The sequence below is a fragment of the Mesocricetus auratus genome, unplaced genomic scaffold (assembly GCF_017639785.1).
Source record: "Mesocricetus auratus isolate SY011 unplaced genomic scaffold, BCM_Maur_2.0 Super-Scaffold_100009, whole genome shotgun sequence".
Taxonomy (NCBI): Eukaryota; Metazoa; Chordata; class Mammalia; order Rodentia; family Cricetidae; genus Mesocricetus; species Mesocricetus auratus.
Genome location: NW_024429193.1, coordinates 59,597,607 through 59,619,360, shown reverse-complemented (window position 1 = coordinate 59,619,360; position 21,754 = coordinate 59,597,607). Strand labels below are relative to the sequence as shown.

General features: G+C 45.5%; 2 protein-coding genes and 1 non-coding gene across 4 annotated transcripts in view; 1 reads left to right on the top strand and 2 right to left on the bottom strand.

Annotated features, from left to right (window-relative positions):
• Window positions 1-754: 754 nt before the first annotated feature.
• Window positions 755-17,413, bottom strand: Polr3c (RNA polymerase III subunit C). 2 transcript variants are annotated; one of them, XR_005879408.1, is made up of 16 exons: window positions 17,109-17,413; window positions 15,877-16,042; window positions 14,473-14,728; window positions 14,189-14,374; window positions 12,490-12,575; window positions 10,514-10,618; window positions 10,296-10,388; window positions 8,594-8,674; window positions 8,323-8,374; window positions 7,374-7,434; window positions 6,657-6,807; window positions 5,096-5,197; window positions 4,948-4,997; window positions 4,309-4,458; window positions 2,251-2,462; window positions 755-815 (listed from the first exon to the last, which is right to left on the bottom strand). XR_005879408.1 is itself a non-coding variant. In XM_013123815.3 (15 exons), exons 2-15 carry the CDS (start codon window positions 16,021-16,023, stop codon window positions 2,381-2,383), a joined length of 1,602 nt encoding a protein of 533 aa, XP_012979269.1. In that variant the 5' UTR covers window positions 16,024-16,042; window positions 17,109-17,413; the 3' UTR covers window positions 2,010-2,380. The 2 variants fall into 2 exon arrangements, 1 of the variants encoding a protein (XP_012979269.1); XM_013123815.3 differs by lacking the exon at window positions 755-815 and having other exon boundaries at window positions 2,010-2,462.
• Window positions 14,966-15,101, bottom strand: LOC121142503. Its single transcript, XR_005879546.1, has one exon. It is a non-coding gene; the product is annotated as a small nucleolar RNA SNORA5 (small nucleolar RNA).
• Window positions 17,414-17,648: 235 nt separating the features above from the next.
• The window catches only part of Rnf115 (ring finger protein 115), a 53,077-nt gene continuing 48,971 nt past the window's right edge, over window positions 17,649-21,754 (top strand). Inside the window, exon 1 of the mRNA XM_040752187.1 lies at window positions 17,649-17,877. Within this exon, the coding sequence (XP_040608121.1) occupies window positions 17,776-17,877 (102 nt within the window). The 5' untranslated portion in view covers window positions 17,649-17,775. The remainder of the gene's footprint in view (window positions 17,878-21,754) is intronic.

Here is a 21,754-nt window from a genome sequence, read left to right as displayed (position 1 = left end):
AGAAGTGAAGCTCCCAGAGCAAACTGTATCCAAGATACCGAAACCATCAAGAGTGGACCCAGAAGGAGGAGGATTTTTGTGTTTATCACGTCCTAGGTATTATATTCAAATGCTCTACATATATAATTTCAGACGTGGTCGAAGCCTGACCTGGCAAATGTCTTTTGTTTATATAGTCAATATAACTGCTTGGGCCACGTTGCCTGTCAGTTCTTGCTGGGTGTGCAGTGCATTTTTAATCCCAGTGTTTGTGAAGCAGAAGCTGCAAGATTGCTGGAAGTTACAGGCTCACTTGGTCTATACAGCGGGTTCTAGGCCAGTCTGGCTATAAAGTAAGACCCTATCTCAAAAACAAACCAAAACCAACAACAAAAAGCCCCAAACAAATAAAAAAGTCTTTTTCCTCCTCCCAAGCAGTCTTTGGCATTCTGTATGCTGAGTACACATGTTAAACAGTAGCTAAGTGAAACACGTGTAGACTTCTGTAAATGAATTAACTACTTAGGAAGAAATTTGAGAGACTGTGGTGGTTTAAATGTGTTCCATAGTTTCCCTTGGGCATTTGAACGCTTGGTCCCTGAATGATGACAGTTTGGGAAATTTAGGAGGTGTGGCCTTGTTGGAGGATGTCACTGGGTATCTTAGTTAGGATTTCTATTGCTGTGAGGAGACACCATGACCATGGCAACTCTTATAAAGAAAACATTTAATTGAGGTGGCAGCTTACAGAGGTTCAGTCCATTATCATCATGGTGGATAACATGGCAGTGTGCAGGAGGACATGGTGCTGGAGAAGGAGCTGCTACATCTTGATCCTGCAGACAACAGGAAGTAGTCTGAGACACTGTGCAGGGCTTGAGCATATGAGACCTCAAAGCCCACCCCCACAGTGACACACTTCCTCTAACTAGACCATATCCACTCCAACAAAGCCACACCTCCTAATAGTGCCACTCCCTTTGGGGGCCACTTTCTTTCAAACCACCCCACTGGGGCAGGCTTCCTGCTCCAGCCACCATGCCTACATTTTGCTGTCTTCGACTCTGATCCTCTGGAACGATAAGCCCAGGTAAGAGCCTTCTGTAAGTTCCTTGGTCATGACATTTTATCACCATAGAAAAGTAACTAATTCAGGGATGTTTCAACATGAGTTTGGCTGAGTTAATTTTTGTTTCCTTAAGATAGGTTCTCACTCTATATTGCCCACACTAGTTGAAACTTATCAAAAGGACCTGGGTGACCTTGAACTCATGCAGTCCCCTCGCTCTTAGCTTCCTTACTAGTGGGATCACAGGTATGTGCCTTCATGCCCAGCTTTGCTGGACTTCTTTTTGTATGTGTGGTGTGTGGACGTGATGTACGTGTATGTGCATGTGTGTCCAGAGGGGAAGCCAAGTGTTGGGTGTCTTCCTGGATTGCTTCCTACCTGTCACTTTTACGTTTGCATGCCTCCAGTGTGCCGTGGTCCCATGTAGAGGATGGGACAGTTTGTGGAGTTTGTTCTCTTCTACCGTCTGGGAGCGAGGTCATCAGCCTCGGTGGCAAGCACCCTTATGCACTGAGTCATCTTGCTGGCCCTCCACCTTATTTGTTGAGACAGGATCTCTCACTGAACCCAAAACCCATCAACTTGTCTAGGCTGGCCAGCCAAGGCACTTCTGATACGTGCCCATCTCCAGGGTTAGGGTTACAGGCATCACCTCCTGGGTTTCATCTGGGCACTGAGCTTCTAAACTAAACTTAGGTTCTTTTATTTTTTTGGTTTTTTGAGACAGGGTTTCTCTGTATTGTTTTGGAGGCTGTCCTGGAACTCACTCTGTAGACCAGGCTGGCCTCGAACTCACAGAGATCCGCCTGCCTCTGCCTCCTGAGTGCTGGGATTAAAGGCGTGCACCACCACTGCCTGGCTAAACTTAGGTTCTTAAGCTTGAGCAGCAAGTATTTTGCCCAGGAGGTAAGTCATCTTGCTGGCCCCTTGCTGACTTCCTGATAACAACTGATCCATATAATTTATGATTAATCTCATTTATTTAGGTTCCTCCCACTGTGAAGATCTGATGAGAGAATATAGTGATGGATATGAGTCTATTAACAAAGTTTACAAAATATGTCAAACTCTGGTGTATCATGGACAGCTAAGGTTACACAGAGAAACCCAGTGTTGAAAAACCTAAAAAACCAAACAAACAAAAAATAAAATAAAAATAAAAATCTGCAACTTATCCCACTACAAAGAATGCATCCAAGCACCTCCTTTGTCTTTTTTTCCCTATCTCCTGGATCTTTTGGGAGGATGCTGGTTTCCGGTTGGAGATATAGCTCAGTGGTACAGCAGGTGACTAGTGTGTGAAAGCTGGATCCCAGCACTGCTTCTTCTGGGTCACTGTCTCTTCATGGTGCTCTCGATGTACGACTCCAGCAAGAAGACCGTTTCATCTACCTGGATCTCACTGGCATCCAACCTGAGTGAAAAGTGAAAGCATTTGCTTGGGGTTACTTCTCGTTAGCATATTCAAGATTAGAGGCTGGGCTGGGTGTGGCCATGCAGAATTGCTTGTTTATTCCTGAGCATGTGGCAAGAGAGAGAACCAGGAGAGCCTGCACTTGAAAGTTTTACTTAGAACCCTGAGAAAGAACAGCATGTATATGTAAGAGTAGAGGTAAAGGATAGTGTGTTTTAAAGCCATGAGAAGTGAAGAGTCAGTGCTAACCAGGAAGAGTAAGTAACTTCCCCAAGCTGATAACACAGCTAACCCCACACTTAATAGTGAAAAACTCAGTTTCCCTCCTTAGATCAGGAACAAAGCCCAGATGTCCTCACAACCCTCTACTGGAAGTGTTAGTCAAGGCAATGAGGCAAGTTTAAAAAAAAAAAAAAAGCAATCAGATTGAAAAGAAAGGAGTAAGACTATTCACAAAACGACACAGGAAATCCCTAGGAACCTATAAGAAATACTAGGACTAGTAAATTTACAATTGCCCGACAGTGGTGGTGCACACCTTTAGTCCTAGCACTTGGTAGGCAGAGGCAGGAGGATCTCTGTGAGTTCGAGACCAGCCTGGTCTACAAGAGGTAGTTCCAGGACAAGCTCCAAAGCCACAGAGAAACCCTGTCTCAAAAAACAAAAACAACAAAAAATTTACAATTAACAGTCCCTGCTAATGAGTAAAAGGAAACAAAGATGGACGTTGTAGGGAGAACACCTACGAAGCTGCAGCTGGCTCTGGAATTTCTGAACACAGCCTCAATCTGCCCTTTTGTCTCAGCATTAACATATATGAATTGTGTCTAAGAGTTTCCCAAGGGTACACAGCCTAAGCAAAACTTGGTTGGGAAAAACCCAGCACACTGTGATATTCCTTAATGAAGAATTTGCATTTGGCATTGTCCCTTTGGAAGCTTAGGATATCTGGAGATAAGGAAATCAACTAGCTAAAGGTGTAAGTTGGGGAACAATAAAAAAAGGCCCTTTCCTAAGGGAAGGTGTCTCAGTCCCCTACAGGCAGGGTCCCCCTGCAGCTGGAAAGGCTAAATAAAATCATCCCAAAAGGGTCCTGCGTCTTCTTCCACAGACTTCTGTGAACACATACCTGTCTACAACAGGAAGTACACTGCTATGAAACTATGAAAGGCCTCATGGCACAGCAATGAACTGGATTTTATACTGTAAAAAATAAATCAGTAAATCATCTCAGCCAGGTGTGGTGGTATACATTTGTAATTCCATCACTTTGGAGGTGCTGGAGTCAGTAGATTCAGTTCAAGGACAGTATGACTCTATGAGACCTTTAGTCAAAAAGCATAACTTTCCTTCCAAATCAAAGGATGAGTGTGAGCACACACACACACACACACACACGTTAAGAGCACAGTGACACGTGGTTTTTGGATAAGGTTACTGCAAAGCTCTAGGCAAGAGGCAACAAAGGACCAAGATGAACCGCCAGACTTGAGACTGAAGTAAAGTCCTTAGTAACTGGTGAATGACAGTACAGAAAGAAAGCATGAGGGCCTCAGAATGGCTACGTAGAAAAACAGACAAGTTCAATACTTTCGTTTTTTGTAGACAGGGTCTCTCTATATAGCTCTGGCTGACCTGGAACTCATTATGTAGACCAGGCTGGCCTCAAACTCATTGAGATCTATTAAAGGCTTGTGCCGCCAAGCTTGGTAGGTTCAATTCTTTTAATTAGGCTAGGAAGACCATGCTGCGCTTAGGTTTGCTCACTGAATGGGAGGAGTGTAGGCTGTGAAGCACACTTGCTTGAAAGGCATCGTCAAGTGCAGTCTGAATTCCCACTACTTACTTGTTAACGTTGCGTTTCAGAGTCTCCAGCTGCTGGCGCTCAGGGGCTGTGATCATCTCCTCTATCTCCTGAAGCTGCACCTCCTCTGCACCTGTGGCCTGCATTGATGCAATGATGGCTTCCACCCTCTGAGACTTTTCTAGTAGCCGCCTATCAGACAGACACAACTTTGAGTGTGTTCCTCAACTTTGAGATTCTTTTGCACTCCATTCCAGAGACCCAGCTCCCCCCTTTCCATGTTTCATCTAAAGACAATGTCCATAAATTAATCACAAATATCACCGTGTCCCTGAAACCTGACCTCTGGGGTCAAGCACATGCCTCATAAATTTGCAATAATTATTTAATTGGGGGTATAGCCAACAAGTGTTAGCTAAGGCATGGTTATGCCAATCCAAACCTATGACTCAATGCAACTATACTCTGTATTGGGCTACTGTTGCCATTTCTATAGCAAGTTTTCCCTCAGGCTTTGGACCTTGAAAACTGTAAACGAAAGTGTTGGGGCCCACAGGTACCAGAAAAGCAGAAGGGCCACCATATATTCTCAAAGTGTTTTAGTTATTGGTTCAGTGGAAAAAATAGTACAGAAAACACGAGATGTCTGAGGAGCGAGGGGTGGGGGAAGAGTGCACTCACTTGTTCTCTTTCGTTTCAAACTGCCGCCTTTCTATCAAGTTGGCTATGCTCTGAGGAGAGAGAAGACAGACTAGAATGTGAACAAGGGCGGTGGAAGGGCGGGGCTGTGTGTCTGGGCAGGATCAGGAGAAAGGCCTCGTGGTGTTACCTTATAGCACCTGTGCAACAGCATTCTGGCAGCCGACAGCACATTCACAGTGTACAGATAGAAGGTCCTGGATGGGGCATGGTCTGGGGTTTTAGGGATTTCCTGTTTGTCCACAGAAATAAAGAGAAATTGTTCTTTGGAACTGGCAAAGTAAACACCCATCCACTGGCACTGTCAGCCCTCATGTTTACTGATACTTCTTTCTTTCCTAGGCAATCAGTAGTGATGTTTATGACATAATCACACATGAAGCAAGCTGCCTGGCTTCCCATTTTTCTATCAGCGTCCTGAAAAAAAAGGAAGGCTTCTAGTATTTACTGAGTCAACTCTACACGTGCCAGGACTGTGTTTGATTTTCATAAGGCCTTATTATTATTAATTGAGACAGTGTGACACTGTGAAGCCTATGTTGGCCTCAAATTTTCAATCCTTCAGCCCTAGTTTCTTTTTTTTTTTAAGGCGTTCTTTTTTTAATTAATTAATTAATTTTGTATACATTGGTGTTTTGCCATGGGTGTCAGGTCCCCTGGGCCTGGAGTTACAGACAGTTGTGAGCTGCCATGTGGGTGCTGGGTCCTTTGGAAATGCAGGCAGTGTTCTTAACCACTGAGCCATCTCTCCAGCCCCAGCCCTAGTTTCTTAAGTACTGGGTACACATTACCACAGCTGGTCCAAACAACACTGTTTTGTTTTGTTTTTTGGTGTTTCCAGATAGGGTTTTTCTGTAGCTTTGGAGACTGTCCTGGAACTCGCTCTGTAGACCAGACTGGCCTCAAACTCAGAGATCCTCATGCCTCTGCCTCCCGAGTGCTGGGATTAAAGGCATGTGCCACCACTGCCTGGCCCCACACTGTTCCTTTATTATTATTTTTGTTTTTGTTTGTTTTTCGAAACAGGGTTTCTCTGTGTAGCTTTGGAGCCTATGCTGGCACTTGCACTGTAGACCAGGCTGGCCTCGAACCCGAGTGCAGGGATTAAAGGTGTGTGCCTCCAACGCCCGGCTCCCCACACTGTCCTGATCTCATCATCCACCACCATTTTACAGACATGAAAATGATGGTAGTTGACTTGCTTGGTGAACTGACCCCAAAATCCATTCAACCTGCTTCCTCAAAGAGTCCCCAACATAGCTCTACAAGAGTTCAAGATATGTTGAATGAGTTATTAAAGATTTAAGGCTCTCAGAAGGTCAGATGGGCTGGGGGGTTGGAAAGTTACAGTTGTGAGCTGACTTCTCAGTGTGTTCTGCCTGTTTCTCTTACTAGGTCAGTTTTAAATCCTCATGACACATCGAGTACTATTTCACTTCTCATGATGAGGGTAAGATTGTTTTCTTCCCTGCACCTATGAAATTGAGGTTGTAAAGCAGTGATTCTCAACCTTCCTTATGCTACAACCCTTTGAAACAGTTCCTACTATACATGATCCTTCATGGGTTTGCTATGTCTGTGCTAATCTTTTTTTTCTGTTTCAGAGGTGGCTGTAGTGTCTGTCTTGGAGATCCAGAGTAACTTCCTCAGGAGTTTTCCCTGCCTTGGCCAGGCAATAAAGTTGTGGCTACCTGGAGTGATATGAAGTTCTCTGAGAGCATCTTATACAGCATATCCTTAGCCTCCTTTGCAGGAATCATGGCAAAGTCCTCCACCTGCTTCTGCTCCAGGTGTTTCTTCTGCAATACCAGACGGAATATTCTGGCACATCGAGACCCGAATCTGGGAAGGAATAAAGAAGCACATGGTATATTTATCTCAGAGTATGGATGTACTTACTATTCCATATGTGGGGTCAGAACAGAGAGAGGGACAGTGATCAGAGTCCTTTCACAGCTCCAGAAATTGGTGATGGCATTCTTTTTTTTTTTTTTTTTTTTTTTTTTTGGTTTTTTGAGACAGGGTTTTCTCTGTATTGTTTTGGAGGCTGTCCTGGAACTCTCTTGGTAGACCAGGCTGGCCTCGAACTCACAGAGATCCGCCTGCCTCTGCCTCCCGAGTGCTGGGATTAAGGGCGTGCGCCACCAACGCCCGGCCGGTGATGGCATTCTTAATCATAATTTGTCACCAAATGCCGAATCCTTTAAGTGCCATGGCTATTGTATTACAGAGCTTTAGGATGGCTGGTTAATTTACTAACTAGGAATAAGTTTTTCAGGGAAGAATAGTTCCACTGGAAGATGAGACCAAGTGTGCATGGCAGGGTATACCATAAAAACCAAATTACCTGTTCAATGGGGTGTGGCTATAAAGTGTCTGCGCCCAACCCCAATCAGAGAGCCTCTTACCTCTCCTGGATGACAGACTCCAGAGTCGCAGTGGCTAGGGATGCCAATGCCTTATGGAGGTCTTTATTGTAGAGGTTAAAGGCATTCAGAAATGTTTGGCCTGGTCATTGTGACCTTAGTTTTGTGACTAAATTCCTAACTTATAACTAAAAATTAAATAATTTTTTGCTCTTCACATTTCATGTATAAGTATATTAACATTTATAAGGGTTTTACTTAAGTAAACTTATTTCTTAGTTTTACTTTATGTGCATTGGTGTTTTGCCTGTATGTGTGAGGGTGTCAGATCTTGGAGTTACAGTTGTGAGCTGTGCTGTGGGTGCTGGGAATTGAACCTGGGCCCCCTGGAAGAATGGTCAGTGCTTTTAAGCACTGAGCCATCTCTCCAGCCCCTCTTTTTTTTCTTTTCTTTTTTCCCCCTTTTATGAGACAGGGTCTTACTGTGTGTCCCAGACTGACTGTTCTGTCTGGGTCTCTGTAAGCGCTGACCACCACACTCGCCTTTCCTTCCCTAGCTCTCTGCCCTGCCTCTCCCTCCTCCCTCCTTCTCTGCTGCAGTGCTGGTGATCTGGCCCAGAGCCTTGTGCAATGTGAGGGAGGTGCTACCGAACGATGGCAGTCCCAGGCTTTACAAAAATTTTCATTAATGTAACTCATTGAAAGTTCACAGAAAATTAATAGAAAGTTATTTCAGTTTTTGAAGTTGTTTAGTGTATTAGGCATTGATAAACTCCTTTCCTGGGGTGGCACATGCCTCTAATCCCAGCACTTGGGAGGTAGAGGCAGGAGGATCAGGGGTTCAGTGCTAACATCTAAGCTACACAGTGAGTTCAAGGCTAGCCTGGGCTACACGAGACCCTCTCAATGAAAAAACAAAACAATCTTTTCTAGGTCACCCTTCTGCTTCCAGACTCAGGGGTCCTGACACACAGGCAATTGGCAAGGATACTGATGACATACATTCCTCCTCCGCTGTCACCAGACTTTCCAATAAACTCTAGCTGTAAAAAAGAAAGAGTAAATGGTGTTAACTGAATGTAAAGTCCAGTCATTCTGCTTGCCATGGAGCAAATCTGGCCAAGCATCTGAAGCAGGTAGCTCCTGCTGGATGATGGGGACTTTGTCTGGGATGGCTAAGTAGACAAGAAGGCTATAGGAAAATATTAGGATTTAGTGGTAGAGACAAATTATAACCAGACCAAGGGGGTGAGGAGACTTACTGGATCATCAGCCAGCAGTGTGAGGTACTGATCGAGGACTTGCTTAGAGATGTTGTAGCCAACAGGCAGGGACCTGAAGATCTGTGAACAGAGGGCATGCTGGGAGTGGGGCCTGGGAATGCAGAACTACTAACACGACTGAAAACAGATGTCCTAATTTTAGATTTCAAAACATAAAAATGCCTTTAAAATATTCATATATCATTGTTTATAAGAGTAAGACAAAGGCCAAGAGGGGTGCACGTCTTTAATTCCAGAACTCAAGAGGCAGAGGCAGGTGGATCTCTGAGTTTGGGGCCAGCCTGGTCTACAGAGTGTGTTATAAAAAGTCAGTGCTACATAGTCAGACCCTGACAGAAACAGAGTAAAATAAGAAAGAACCCAAATGTCCAATGATAAGTAATTAATTAAAGGAAAGTACAACCAAGTACAGTGGTACATGCCTGTAATTAAACCAGCTATCTCAGAGGCTGGGTCAGGAAGATTGTGGGTTGTTGTATAGCCACAGCCTCCAAAGTTAAACCTTCCATTCTGGAGGGAGGCTCTTAAGACTCTGGGAGCTAAAACTTAAAAGGCTCAAGAAACTCATAACATTTACAAGGGTTAAGAACTCAGAAAGCAGGGCCTTTAACCATAGCACTAGGGAGACAGAGGCCAGCCTGGTCTACAGAGCAAGTTCCAAGCCAGCAGAAACCCTGTCCAAATAAATCAACCAACTAAAAAAACTTAGAAATAATATAAAAGCATAACAACAACATTTAAGTAAGTATAATTATAAAAGTAGTAGACATGTAATGTTTCAAATGCTAAGGCTTTTATGAGAAAGCCCAGCCTAGTTTTGAACTCCTGAGCTCAAGCAATCCTCAGCAGCTGTTTAAACAGGTAAAATCCCATGCATGTGCCAGCACACCTGGTTCTTAGATTCTTAAAACAATTAGAATAAATTGTATTTGACAGATATTTAACTATAATAATGACTTAACACTTTTTTTGAGACAGGGTTTCTCTGTGTAGCCCTGACTGTTCTAGGACATGCTTTGTAGACCAGGTTGGCCTTGAACTCAGAGATTCACCTGCCTTCGCCTCCTGAGTGTTGGGATTAAAGGCGTGTGCTACCATGCTTTTTTTAAAAATTTCCTTATGTGTCTGTATGTTTTGCCTGCATGAATGTGTGTACAGTGTGTGAGCAGCGTCCACTGAAGCCAGAAGAGGGAGTAAGATCCCTTTGAACTGGAGTTACAGACTGTTATGTGCTATCTTGTGTGTGCTGAGAATTGAGCCTGGGTCCTCTGGAAGAGCAGTCAAGTGCTCTCAACCACTGAGCCATCCCTCTAGCCCCCATTGCTTATCATTTTAAAAAGCCAGATCCTAAGTGGCCAAACATTTTCGTGCTTACCACTTCCAAGAAATCTTTGCCCCATTCCAACAACAAAACCCCTTTTTGCCCCGAAGGTGCAGGCATCAACATAACCCTACGAGCTATGTCTAATAACTGTTATAATACCTATTAGAGAGCTAGCACAAAATAGAAAGCTAAACCAGGGGTGGTGGTACAGACCTCTAAGTGCAGCACTGGGGAGCGGAGGCAGGAGGCTCTCTGTGAGTTCAAGGACAGTCAGGGCTACATAAAAAGACCAAAACAAAACAAAAATCCCAAACAGAACAAAAAAATCCCCCCCCCAAAAAGGAAATTGAAGTGTACCTCATTGGAGGACAGTGGCTGGGTAAACGGGGCACTCGAGGGAGTGGTTATCTCACTCATGCGGAGCATTGTCCGCACAATCTCGCTGCTTGTCTGAAAAATAAGCAAGAATTCAGAATTCACTGTTGCTGCCTCTGAGCTAGTAGCCACAGCTGACAACCACCTGAATGATTGACCTTATTTCTCCCTGAACACTGGCTGACCCACTTAGATATTACCTGATCCATTCGGTTTGCAACTGCGCTCACAATTGCTTGGTCACGGAAGTGCTGGTGGAATCTGTCAAGATTGACTTGCCAATAAATCCCATCGTCTGGAATGGGCTGAGGTGAGAAAAGGATTAGAGAGAAACATTGAAATACAGTGCAGTTTCCTAGTAAGTTTAGATTTTAAAGTTCCATTTGTTTCGAGATACTGTAGCAATCAAATGGGTGAAGAGAAAAGGAAATATGTGAACTAGTGTGTCCTGACACAGTCACTTCAAGTTCCTTGAATTCAACTTCCTCCTCCTCCCTGGTAATTCTTCTCCATTATCCTCAAATCTCTCACCTGACACCTCCCTGACTCTCTGCAGATGACTTTCTCCTTGATGCCATGGAGATAATAGAAGCCAGAACTCATCCAACATTGTGAAACCACCTCCTTTCCTTTTCCCTCCCTCGGGAAAATGTTTCTGTCTTTCCCTAAGGGCACTGGCCACAGTGTGACTTCAGATTGTGTTCTCTCATGGCTCTTGGGACCCAGACCACATTTGCTCTCTGTCCTTTAAGCTTGCAGCCTTTCTGTTTCTGCTTTCTTCCCATCAGCTTTTACCCTGCTCGTCTCTTCTAGAATTCCCCTTCCTTCCTTTCCCTGCTTACGTCTCTTTCTAGAAGGACTCCCCTCCAGCCCCTTTCTTCTCTCCCTCCCTCCCTTTTCTTCCTAGCTATACTCTCTGACTTTACTCAACCCGCCTCCATCTCTGTACGAAATGTCAGTGCATGTGTGCACAGGCACGTGTACCAACACATGTACATATAATCCCCCTCTATACACACACAAAGAGATAATATGGTCTCTTAAACTAGGGAGAGAACAGGAAAGGTAAGAAATAACTGAATAGGAGATAATTTTAGAAATTGGGCTGATAGGGAATAGTGAGATAGAAGAATTTCAAGGAATTTTGCCTAAACTCATGGTAGTGGGCATCTGTTACTAAGAAAAGGCAGCTTAGGAGGTGGTAGATATATAGGAATGGGAAATCAATTATTCTGTGTTGGTCATGTTAATTTCTTTTTCTGGAGTGTGTGTGCTTAATTCTGTGTCTATGTATGAGTGTATGATGTGTGTATGCATGTGTGGGAGTATGTGTGCCATAGCATGTTGTGGAGGTCAGAGGACAGATAAAGGGGTCAGTCCTCGAATTCTATCTTGGTTTGAGACAGGATATCTTTGATTCTCTTGCTCTACCTTCTGAGTGCTGGAATTATAGTTGTGCATCACCACTTATGGTTTGTTTGAGACAGGGTCTCACTATGTAGCTCTGGCTGTCCTGGAACTCACTATGTAGACCAGGTTGACCTCCAACTCACACACCTTCCAAGTGCTTTGATTAAACGTATGAGTTATCACACTGGGTACCACTTCTGGTTTTATTTGGTACTGGGGAACCAAACCCAGGGCCTCATGCATGCCAGACAAGTTATCTACCAACTGGGCTACACCCCTGGCCAAAGTCTCTCTTTCTCTCTCTCTCTTTTCAAGAGTTTCTCTGTGTAGCCTTGGCGGTCCTGGAACTCACTATGTACACCAGGCTGGCCTTGAACTCATAGAGATCTGCCTGCCTCTGTGTACCCAGTGCTGAGGATAAAGGGATGCAACAACACACCCAGCTCTACTTCCTCCTTTGTATAAATTAGTACCATTATTCAGTGACATAAGGTAAGCCTCAGAAGGGAATGGAACATTCCTTCCACAAAGTCCCTCCCACTCTCAGGAGTTCTCACTGTTCCTTAGTAAAAAGAGGGCAGGGAAGAAGTGGGCAGAGACGGTAGTAGCATTGTTTCTATTGGTCTATTCCTGACCAACATTTACTCAAGTTCATAATCCTACTTCTTCTTATCCAGGAGCATTTAGGTTCTGTTGGAGCTTGCTACCTGAGGGCTATTTCTGGACTGCTCTAGAGTGAGGACTGCTAATCAGGAAGCCCCATTACCTCTTTGTTATCTGTGTATTTTGTTTTCTTGGCCTTGGGCTCCCCAGAAGCATCTTCATCAGATGATCTTCTCCTCTTACCTTTTCCTGACAAATAAAATATTGAGCAATTAGACTAGATATCATATAATGACAGGAAATAAAGCCCAAATACATTTGTAGCTGCCTCAAGTTAAGAGTTGGTTAGAAGGCTGAGGAGCTCTAAGAAACTAAAGTCAATGAGGGTATCATCTAAAATTCAGTATGTTTAAAAAAATCCAGTCATGAAGCTGAGTTCCAGGTCAGTCTGGTCTACAGAGTGAGTTCCAGGACAGCTGGAACTACATAGTAAGAACCTCACTTGGAAGAACAAAAACAAAGCAAACAAACAAACAAGCAAAAAAACTGCCACAAAAACAAAAAAGCAAACCAAAAGAAAATTCTAGGGCTGGAGAGATGGCTCAGTGGTTAAGAGCATTGACTGCTCTTCCAGAGGACCCAGGTTCAATTCCCAGCACCCACCTGGAGGCTCACAGCTGTCTGTAACTTCTGTTTCAGGGGATTGGACACGCTCACACAGACATACATGCAAGTAAAATACCAATGCACATAAAATAAAAATAAATTATAAAAAAAATAAAAAGAAAATCTATAGTCTTTGCCCTCAAACTGCTTTTCTTCCTAGGCTTCCTCTCAGTGAATGGCACCACCATGCTCCCATGGGTGCAAATGTCACTCTTGATACTTATCTTCTTACTGCTTCTATATCTACTTTTCCCTAGTCTGTCTCTAGTTCCCTTTGCCCTGTCCCTTCAGCCTTTAGTAGATAATTTACAATGTAAGTCAGATCATGTCAAGCTCCTACTTAAAGCCAGAGCAGTCTCCCTTCGCTCCGAGGTTAAGGAACAGACACTGTACTCGGCCTTGTTTACCTCACCCCTCGCTCTCCAGCCTCTGTGAACTCTGACCACCTTGCCTCCACACCGACCTTTCACTTTCTCTGATGCTCTCATTTCTTTTTCTTATTACACACTAGTTTTAAAAATACCCATCTTCGCCGGGCGTTGGTGGCGCACGCCTTTAATCCCAGCACTCGGGAGGCAGAGGCAGGCGGATCTCTGTGAGTTCGAGGCCAGCCTGGTCTACAGAGCGAGTTCCAGGACAGCCTCCAAAGCCACAGAGAAACCCTGTCTCGAAAAACCAAAAAAAAAAAAAAAAAAAAAAAAAATACCCATCTTTTTTAATCCCAGCACTTGGGAGGCAGAGGTAGGCAGATCTCTGTGAGTTTGAGGCCAGCATGGTCTACAGAGTTACACAGAGAAACCTTGTCTCAAATAAACAAACAAACAAACAAATAAATAAATAAATAAAATCAATCTACTTTACCCACTGCATAAATCTATTCCCCCATACCTGGCTTCTCTATAGTCCTTATCACAGTATGTGACACATCTATGTGACTGATGTCTTGGGAAGGGATCATGGGGTTTTCCATGATTACATACTACAACGACTTTCTCCATAGTCCTTAACACAGTGTGTAACATATCTGTATGACTGACATCTTCTGGGAAGGGATCATGGTTTCCCATTATTACATACTATAATAACTGACACACAGCAAGTAACTGGTAAACAATCAGATGCTCATTCACCTACCAATCAGTGAATAAGAACCCACAATTAGGGCAAATCACAGTCGCAGGATGAAAACTCCTTACCTATTAAGCTCAGTTTAGGAACCAGGTACATGTCCTTCTCATTAATGACAAGGGTTGGGGCAGGTGGTGGTGGCCCAGGGTCAGAACTGCCAGTGGCAGGAGCCAGGGGGCAGCGCTGTAGGAAGTGAGTATCTGCCAGTCGCACAAATGCATTCGATACCTCAGCGTAGTCCATGGTCTTGCCATCTGCACAACAGGAGGGAAGAGGCAGGTGAGACGGCCTAAGAAGTCAGAGCAGTCAGCCAACCTATGCCTTTTGCTAAGAGCTGTGGATCCAGACTGACCCTCCATGGTCTCTGTGAGTCGGTCTGCGACTTTCTTCACAACAGCTGACATTGTCATTTTGCCATTCAGCAGGAGCTCCTCAACAATCAGCTCTCCAGTGTCACTGTACAGCGTTTTGGTAGTATAGATGTACCGGGGATACCGAAGCATTCGCAATACCCGGCTGCACTGGGCTTCATACTCCACCACACTGCGTTTATGCACACGATACAGCACCAGGTTATGGTGGATGAGGACACAAAGGGCTTTTTTCACCTAGACAGGACCCAAAAGAAAGAGAAGAAAGACCTGGAGCTGTATAGCTCATTACTGCTGGGATTGCCACCCCCCATCCCCCGGCAGTCTAGTGTATCACTAGCCAAGAGACTTCTGAATCTTTTTATAATTAAAGAAAAAGTTTTTTAAAGCAACCAGGTCTGAGTGGAAACAACACAGGCCCATCTGAACAGGACCTGTCCCTTGTCTGACCCACGGACTTCTGTGTTTACAGTATAATGTCTGCAGCTAAACTTATCCCCAGGTCCCAGGACAGGGGACCCAGGGCCCATGAGCAGCAGGACTTGTTGTGGCAGCCATCTGGGCCAGTTCCTGCCATGACAGGACAGGGACTGAATTTGACTTGACTGCACATAGAATCTTACTTCCTCTGTGTGTTAGTGTAGCTAGTAACAATCAAATGTCAATGGAAGAAGTCAAGACAGCCCCTAGCTATGATGTTCATATTATCCTGATCTCTATCGGGTTTCTGTGTAGTCCTAGCAGTCCTGGAACTCACAGAGATCCACCTGCCTCTGCCTCTGGAGTGCTGTGATTAAAGGCGTGCGCCACCACTGCCCAGCTAATTTTCTGTTTTGAACCAGGGTGTCATGGAGTCCAAGGGAGCCTTATACTTTTTAATGTAGCTGAGGATGACCTTGAACTTCTGAGCTTCCTCCTCTCAAGTACTGGGATCATAAACCTAAATCATCACACCCAGTTTTATGTCATGTTAGAGACCAAACTAGGACATCCTATATGCTATGTAGTCACTCAACCAACCGAGTTACATCCTTAGCCAGGACCACGATAGAAAATCTTTCATATCTCAATTACCTGTTCTTTTCTATCATTTTATCCCTTAAAGGCAGTATTAGATTAGTAGACTTATCGTGAATAAATGAGTGTGGCATGGGAACAACAAATATTACTTACACAGCAAAGATGAGCTAGGAACATTCTGAGAAGCAGTACTCCGGGGCCTAAGTACAACACCACACCCCTACCCCACCCCATAGTGGTTCTGAGCATAGGGCAGGCTTTCTTTATTTCTATTTTCTAGAGGAAGGAGTACCATTGTCAAAAGGTAGCTGAAGGAAATGAATTAAAGATGTTAAAGAGAACGGATTGATATTATCTAAACATACCTGGTCCAGTGATGTTCCCGTGTCGTGGGCAATTACTCTAAGAGGCTGGCTGCCAGTTCTGATTAGGTGGACTCCAATTTTTTCTACAATCTCACCAAAATGCTCTTGCAGCAATAAAGAGCACAGTTTAATTTCTGCTTGAGTCATTGTGCCCGGGGTCTCAGAACTAAGAAAGAACAACAACATAAATTCACGTATCTTTTTCTGGAAGGCAACTTGACAACACACATCAAAACCTTAAACTCTCAAATATATTTGCTTTAATACTTTAATTTCGGATCCTTTGTTCCAAGGAAATAACAATAAAAAATGCCATTAGCTCTCTTAATAATACTGGCACTGACATACTAAAAGAGTTCAAACACCTATCAATAAATTATAGTATAACCTTAAATGAGTATACACTACACCAATATTTTAAATTACCCCACAATTCAACTAGCACAAACTTATTTGTTGTTTGAGCCCGGTGTTGGTGGCACATGCCTTTAATCCCAGCACTTGGGAGGCAGAGGCAGGCAGATCCCTGTGAGTTCAAAGCCAGCCTGTGTTAGACATGGAGACCCTGGTGAGTGATTTATCCGCTCATCAAAACAAGACTGGAAAACTAGACATCAAATATATTTTCTAAAGCCAGGTATGGCGGTTCATGCCTGTGGTTTAGCAATTGGGATGAGGAGGTAGGAGGAGGGCCTGGGGTTCAAAGTTACATACTGAGTTCAAGGCCAGCCTGGCTACATGAGACCCTGTTTGGGGGGCGGGGCATTTTCCCCATTATCCTATTTCTTTTTATGGATTATATGTGGTCTCCTTATCTTTAAAGACTGGATTAATCTGGGTGTGGTGACTCCCATCTGTAATCCCAGCACTAAAGCAGGAGGACTGCCATAATAAAAACCAAGCAAACAGTCCAGAGTGAGACCTCTGGAAGGGGGCGGTGCACATGATTTGTAAAATCTGTAATAGTCACAAATAACCAAGGTTCACGGCTCTGTGGGAATACAAAGTATCATTCCCCAAGCTATAAACCACAAGTTAGAAGCGAAGTGAAGAAGAGCTTCTCAGCGGGGTGTTTCAATCAGGATAAATTATGCTCCCTTGAGAACCATATTAAATTTCTACATCTTGACAAATGGGACACAAGCAGAAATGGATGTAGTTGACTTATGAATTACCTCCCTATCACAAGGGGTGCCTGCCATTATTCATCTAATTTTCCAACGCTTTAGTACCTAAGTCTTTGTCCTTCTTGCCACGCTGTCGCAGGGGAGACTATTTCACTTATCCGCCCGTCTTCGGAGAAACATCCCTAGATCAGTTGCCATCCTTGAAAAGCATTTCCAAGGCGCCTGGCTCCTTTCCCTTCATACACGTTCCTGTTTCCGACTTCGTTTCTTGGCCCTGAGTCAGGGCCTCCACATTCCGGCGGCGCTTCTCACTAACCTCAGGGTCAGTGCTTATGTAGAAACTCCAAATGAAACCTTCCGGAGACTAGGAGCCCAAACTCACTGCCCCTTCTGGAAAGCAGAGCGCCATGCAGGCGGACGCGGAAGGGGTCAGAGCAGGGGCCGCTCTAGCCGACAGCGTCGGTGGTTTCCGGGGACGCTCTTTCTTTCCTCTCGGTGGACGGCTGGAGGACCGGCCGGGGGCTGTCTGAGGTGCTGGCGGGCGGTCTCTTCCCTGCCTCTGGTGCCGGGAGGCGGGCCTCGGGTCGCGCGGCCGCTGGCGGGCGGGCCTCTTGGGGCCGGGCGGACTCACGTGACCCCTGCGGGCCCTGCTGGAGCGGCCGGCCGCGCAGAGGAGGCGGCGACGGCGGCGGCGGCGACCGCAGCCCGGGAGGTAGCGGCCTGGGTAGGGACCGCCGGCCGCCCTTTCGGACACCCGCGGCCGAGGCGAAACATGGCGGAGGCATCGGCGGCGGGGGCGGACGCGGGCTCCTCTGTCACCGCGCACCGTTTCTTCTGCCACTTTTGTAAGGGCGAGGTCAGCCCCAAACTACCGGTAAGAGCCCCGTGTGTCCCGCCCTCGGGCGCCGCGTAGGTCCTCGGCCCCAAAGGCTGGAGCCTGGGTCTTAAGCTGCCTGCACACCGGCGGTTCCCCCGACACCGGTGTCCTCGGTACCTGCCGCCCGCTGTCTCCTGGCACTGGCAGCGAGTGCCGGGCGTCAGGGCCGGGGTCGGTCACTCCTGCCCAGCCCTCGTTTCCGCGGCCGCTCCAACCTGCCCCTCATTTCGCTTCCGCTCTTGAACACCACCCCCATCTTTTTGTCTTTCTTCCTCGGTGAAGTCTCCGTTCAGCTTGCTGGCAGTTCCCTTCCTCGTCTCCTTTCCGCGATGACCTATCCCCTGTACTCTTTTCGTGGTTGCGTCTCACCTTCCTCTCTTTCCCCCCCCAACCACTTCTCAACTAGATCCTCCCCCTTCCGCATCCCCAGTGAGACAAAATAGCGGGTTGCTGAGGACTCCCCGGGAGGTTGTGTGGAAAGAGGAGGTTTGGAAGGTTAACAGGGAAGCGGGGATTGTGTTCTTCAGGGATTCTTGGGTTCTTGTGAAAGTGAAAATAGCAGTGTACTAATATGACTTGCAGCCAGTCTGCGCTCCCTGTTGCTACTGAAGGAAATGGCTTTAGGAAGAAACCCGGACGCACTGTTTCGACTTAGTCTATTTCAGATGTCACGCTGCCAGCGTCTTTAGCTCTACTTTCTCAGCCCATCCCTTCATTCTTTCTGTTCTGGGAAAAAAAAATACAGGACACAATGTTGGGGGCTGCTTTCCCCTGCTATAAAATTGGTTCCTACTCGTTTCTGCCGGGCTGTCAGCCAATAGAGAGGAAGGGCTACGGTTTGAGAAGAAAACGCTTCTGCAGAAAGCTAGCCAATGCCAGCACCCCAAACCAGAAGCTCCTTTGGGTTGGATTGTAGTTACTGTGGAGAGAATGACAAGGTGAATGTTAATCATGCGTTTAACTAATTGTCTTTGTACAATTATAGTTCTTTTTTCTTGGGGGTGTCAAGGTTCCTTCTTAAAACGGATGGCTATATCATAATTATTTTATATTTATGGTATATTGAATGCACTTCTTTTTTTTTTTTTTGGTATTTCGAGACAGGGTTTCTCTGTGGCTTTGGAGGCTGTCCTGGAACTAGCTCTTGTAGACCAGGCTGGCCTTGAACTCACAGAGATCCACCTGCCTCTGCCTCCCAAGTGCTGGGATTAAAGGCGTGTGCCACCAACGCCCGGCTCTTTTTTTGTTTTTTATATCAAGGTCTTACCATGTAGTCCCCGTCCTTGAGCAGGAGTTAAAGGTGTGTGCCACTGAACCTGGTTTTGAATGCACTCATAAGAGTGGGCCTACTAAGTTTATGGTTTTTTTTATTTATTTACATTTATTTTATGTGCATTGGTGTGAAGGCATCAGATCCCCTGACTGGAGTTACAGACAGTTGTGAGCTGCCATGTGGGTGCTGGGAACTGAACCTGGGTCCTCTGGAGGAGCAATGAGAGCTCTTAACCACCAAGCCATCTCTCCAGCCCCTCTATCTCATTTCTTAGAAGCACAAATGGAGTTCAGTGAATAAGGACTCCAATGAAAAGTTGTGCTATTGAGACAACTAAGACATTTTCTTTCCTGTTCCACCTCCAGCTTCATAATTAGCTATACCGAATGCCGACTGGCTTCACTTGCTGCCTTGGCTGTCTTCCGTATTTCAGTTTGGGAAAGAACTTTCCAAACCTATTTTTTCCAGCAGATATTAGAACTCTCTCTACAGAGAGGGAGTCTGGAATTCAGACACTGGGTGTGTAAGACTGGTGACATGTTATTAAATGTGACTGATGTGTGGAGATTGCGTTCAGCGAAAGCAGGCACAGAGGCGCTCACTCTAAGGATGATCTTTAGCCTCTTCCAGCTGCAGGGGCAGGGAGGGGACTCAGCCTCTCGAGGACTGAGTCCTTCTCCCTTAGCCAAGGGCTTTTTTTTTTCTTCCTGAGACAGGGTTTCTCTGTGTAACAACCCTGGCTGTTCTGGAACTCATTCTGTAGACCAGAGATCCGCCTGCCTCTGCCTCTCATTCTGGAATCAAAGGCTGTGCCACCACCTCAAGGCTGCCCAGGGCTTCTGTATTGTTATCCAGTTTATATCTTTAGCAAGTTAATTTCCATAACCCACAACAATGCTTCTCAAAGGGACAATACCAAATGCAAAATCTCCATCAAGGAATCTCTTGGTTTGCCGGATTTTTCCCAACCAAGTTTTGCACAGGCTTTGCACTTTTGGGAAACTCTCAGACACAGAAGGTACTAGAGACAAAGGGCAGATTAAGGCTAGGTGCCGATACTCCAGAATCAAAGCAGCTGCAGCTCTGCAGGAGCTCTCTGCTCTAGGGCTGTAGCCTTCGGATGTGTAAGTGTGCAGTCACCGGTTTGCCTTTCAGAGTGAGAAGACACACTCTAAATGTCTTTTTCTTTTGATTACCTGAAGTCTTTACTTCAAAGGGATGATTTACCTGAAGTCTTCACTTCAAAGGGATGATTTAAAAGCTTTCTAGGTATTTTTCTAAGCCTTAGTTAGATGCATGGGTGATCTTTGTTGGTCTTTTTACTCTGATTTATTGTTTGTCAGGCCTGACTTGTAAATGGAAGTTGATCAGTGTTAATACAACACATGCTGCCCACGTACAGCCAGGGTTCCCTGCTAGGTGCCTGGAGGCGAGGTGAAAGTATACATGGTTCTTGTTCTTAAGGCATATGTGATTTTGTTTGGAAGACAAGGCAAGCATAGGAATTTAGCAGTTATCATGCATTGCTTAAGGATGGGGATAAGTTCTGAGAAACACAGTTAAGTGATTTTCATGTCTTGAGACCTTTGCAGAGTCTACTTAGATAAATGAAAGTGCATCATGGCCTCGAGGATTGAACCAGGAGGCCTTTATACATGCTAGGCAAGTAAGTGTCTACCACTGAATTGTCTTTTTTTTTTAACTTTTATTTTTTCACTTTTTCCTTTTTTAATTTAAATTAGAAACAGCTTGCTTTACATGTCAATCCCAGCTCTCTCTCCCTCCCCTCCCCCCACCAAACCCCCAGTCCTCACCCTGTCCCCTCTCCCCTCCCCAGGAAGGGTGAGACCTTCCATGGGGGAATCACCAAAGTCTGTCATACCATCGGGGCAGGGCCTAGGCTCTCCCTCAGTGTCCAGGCTGAGAGAGCATCCCTCCATGTGGAATGGACTCCCCAGTATGTCAGGGATAAGTACTGATTTACTACCTGAGGCCCCATAGAATGCCAAGGCCTCCTCACTGATACCCACGTTCAGGGGCTCTAGATCCCATGCTGGCCTCTCAGTCATCAGTCTGGGGTCCATGAGCTCCCTCTTGTTCAGGTCAGCTTTCTCTCTGGGTTAAACCAGCCTTGTCTTGACCCCTTTGCTTATCACTCCTCCCTCTCTGCAACTGGATTCCAAATTTGGCTCAGTGTTTAACTGTGGGTGTCTGCCTCTGCTTCCATCAGCCACTGGATGAAGGTTCTAGGATGGCACATAAGGTAGTCATCAATCTCATTATCAGGGAAGGGCATTTAAGGTAGTTGGTGTGATCCTTGTAGATATCTGGAAATCTCCCTAGTGCCAGATCTCTCCTCAAACCTATAATGGCTCCCACTATTATGGTATCTCTTATCCTGCTCTCCCCTTTTCTTCCCCTGACTCAACCTTCCTGCTCCCCCATGTCCTCCTCTCCCCTCCTTCCCCCCCCTCATTATCCACCCCTCCCCATGCTCCCAATCTGCTCAGGAGATCCTGTCCCATTCCCCTTCTCCAGGGTACCATGCATATCTATCTCTCTTAGGGTCCTCCCTGTTTCACAGACTCTCTGGTGGTGGAA

What these genes read in the sequence shown, in the direction of transcription:
- Polr3c (XM_013123815.3), bottom strand. Translation starts at nt 16,023, where the DNA reads ATGACTCAAGCAGAAATTAAACTGTGCTCTTTATTGCTGCAAGAGCAT. An exon ending in AGCCACTGTCCTCCAATGAG is followed by an intron (nt 8,675 to 10,295) that starts GTACACTTCAAT and finishes CTCTGTTCACAG; the next exon opens with ATCTTCAGGTCCCTGCCTGT. An exon ending in TTTGAAACGAAAGAGAACAA is followed by an intron (nt 4,459 to 4,947) that starts GTGAGTGCACTC and finishes TCTGTCTGATAG; the next exon opens with GCGGCTACTAGAAAAGTCTC.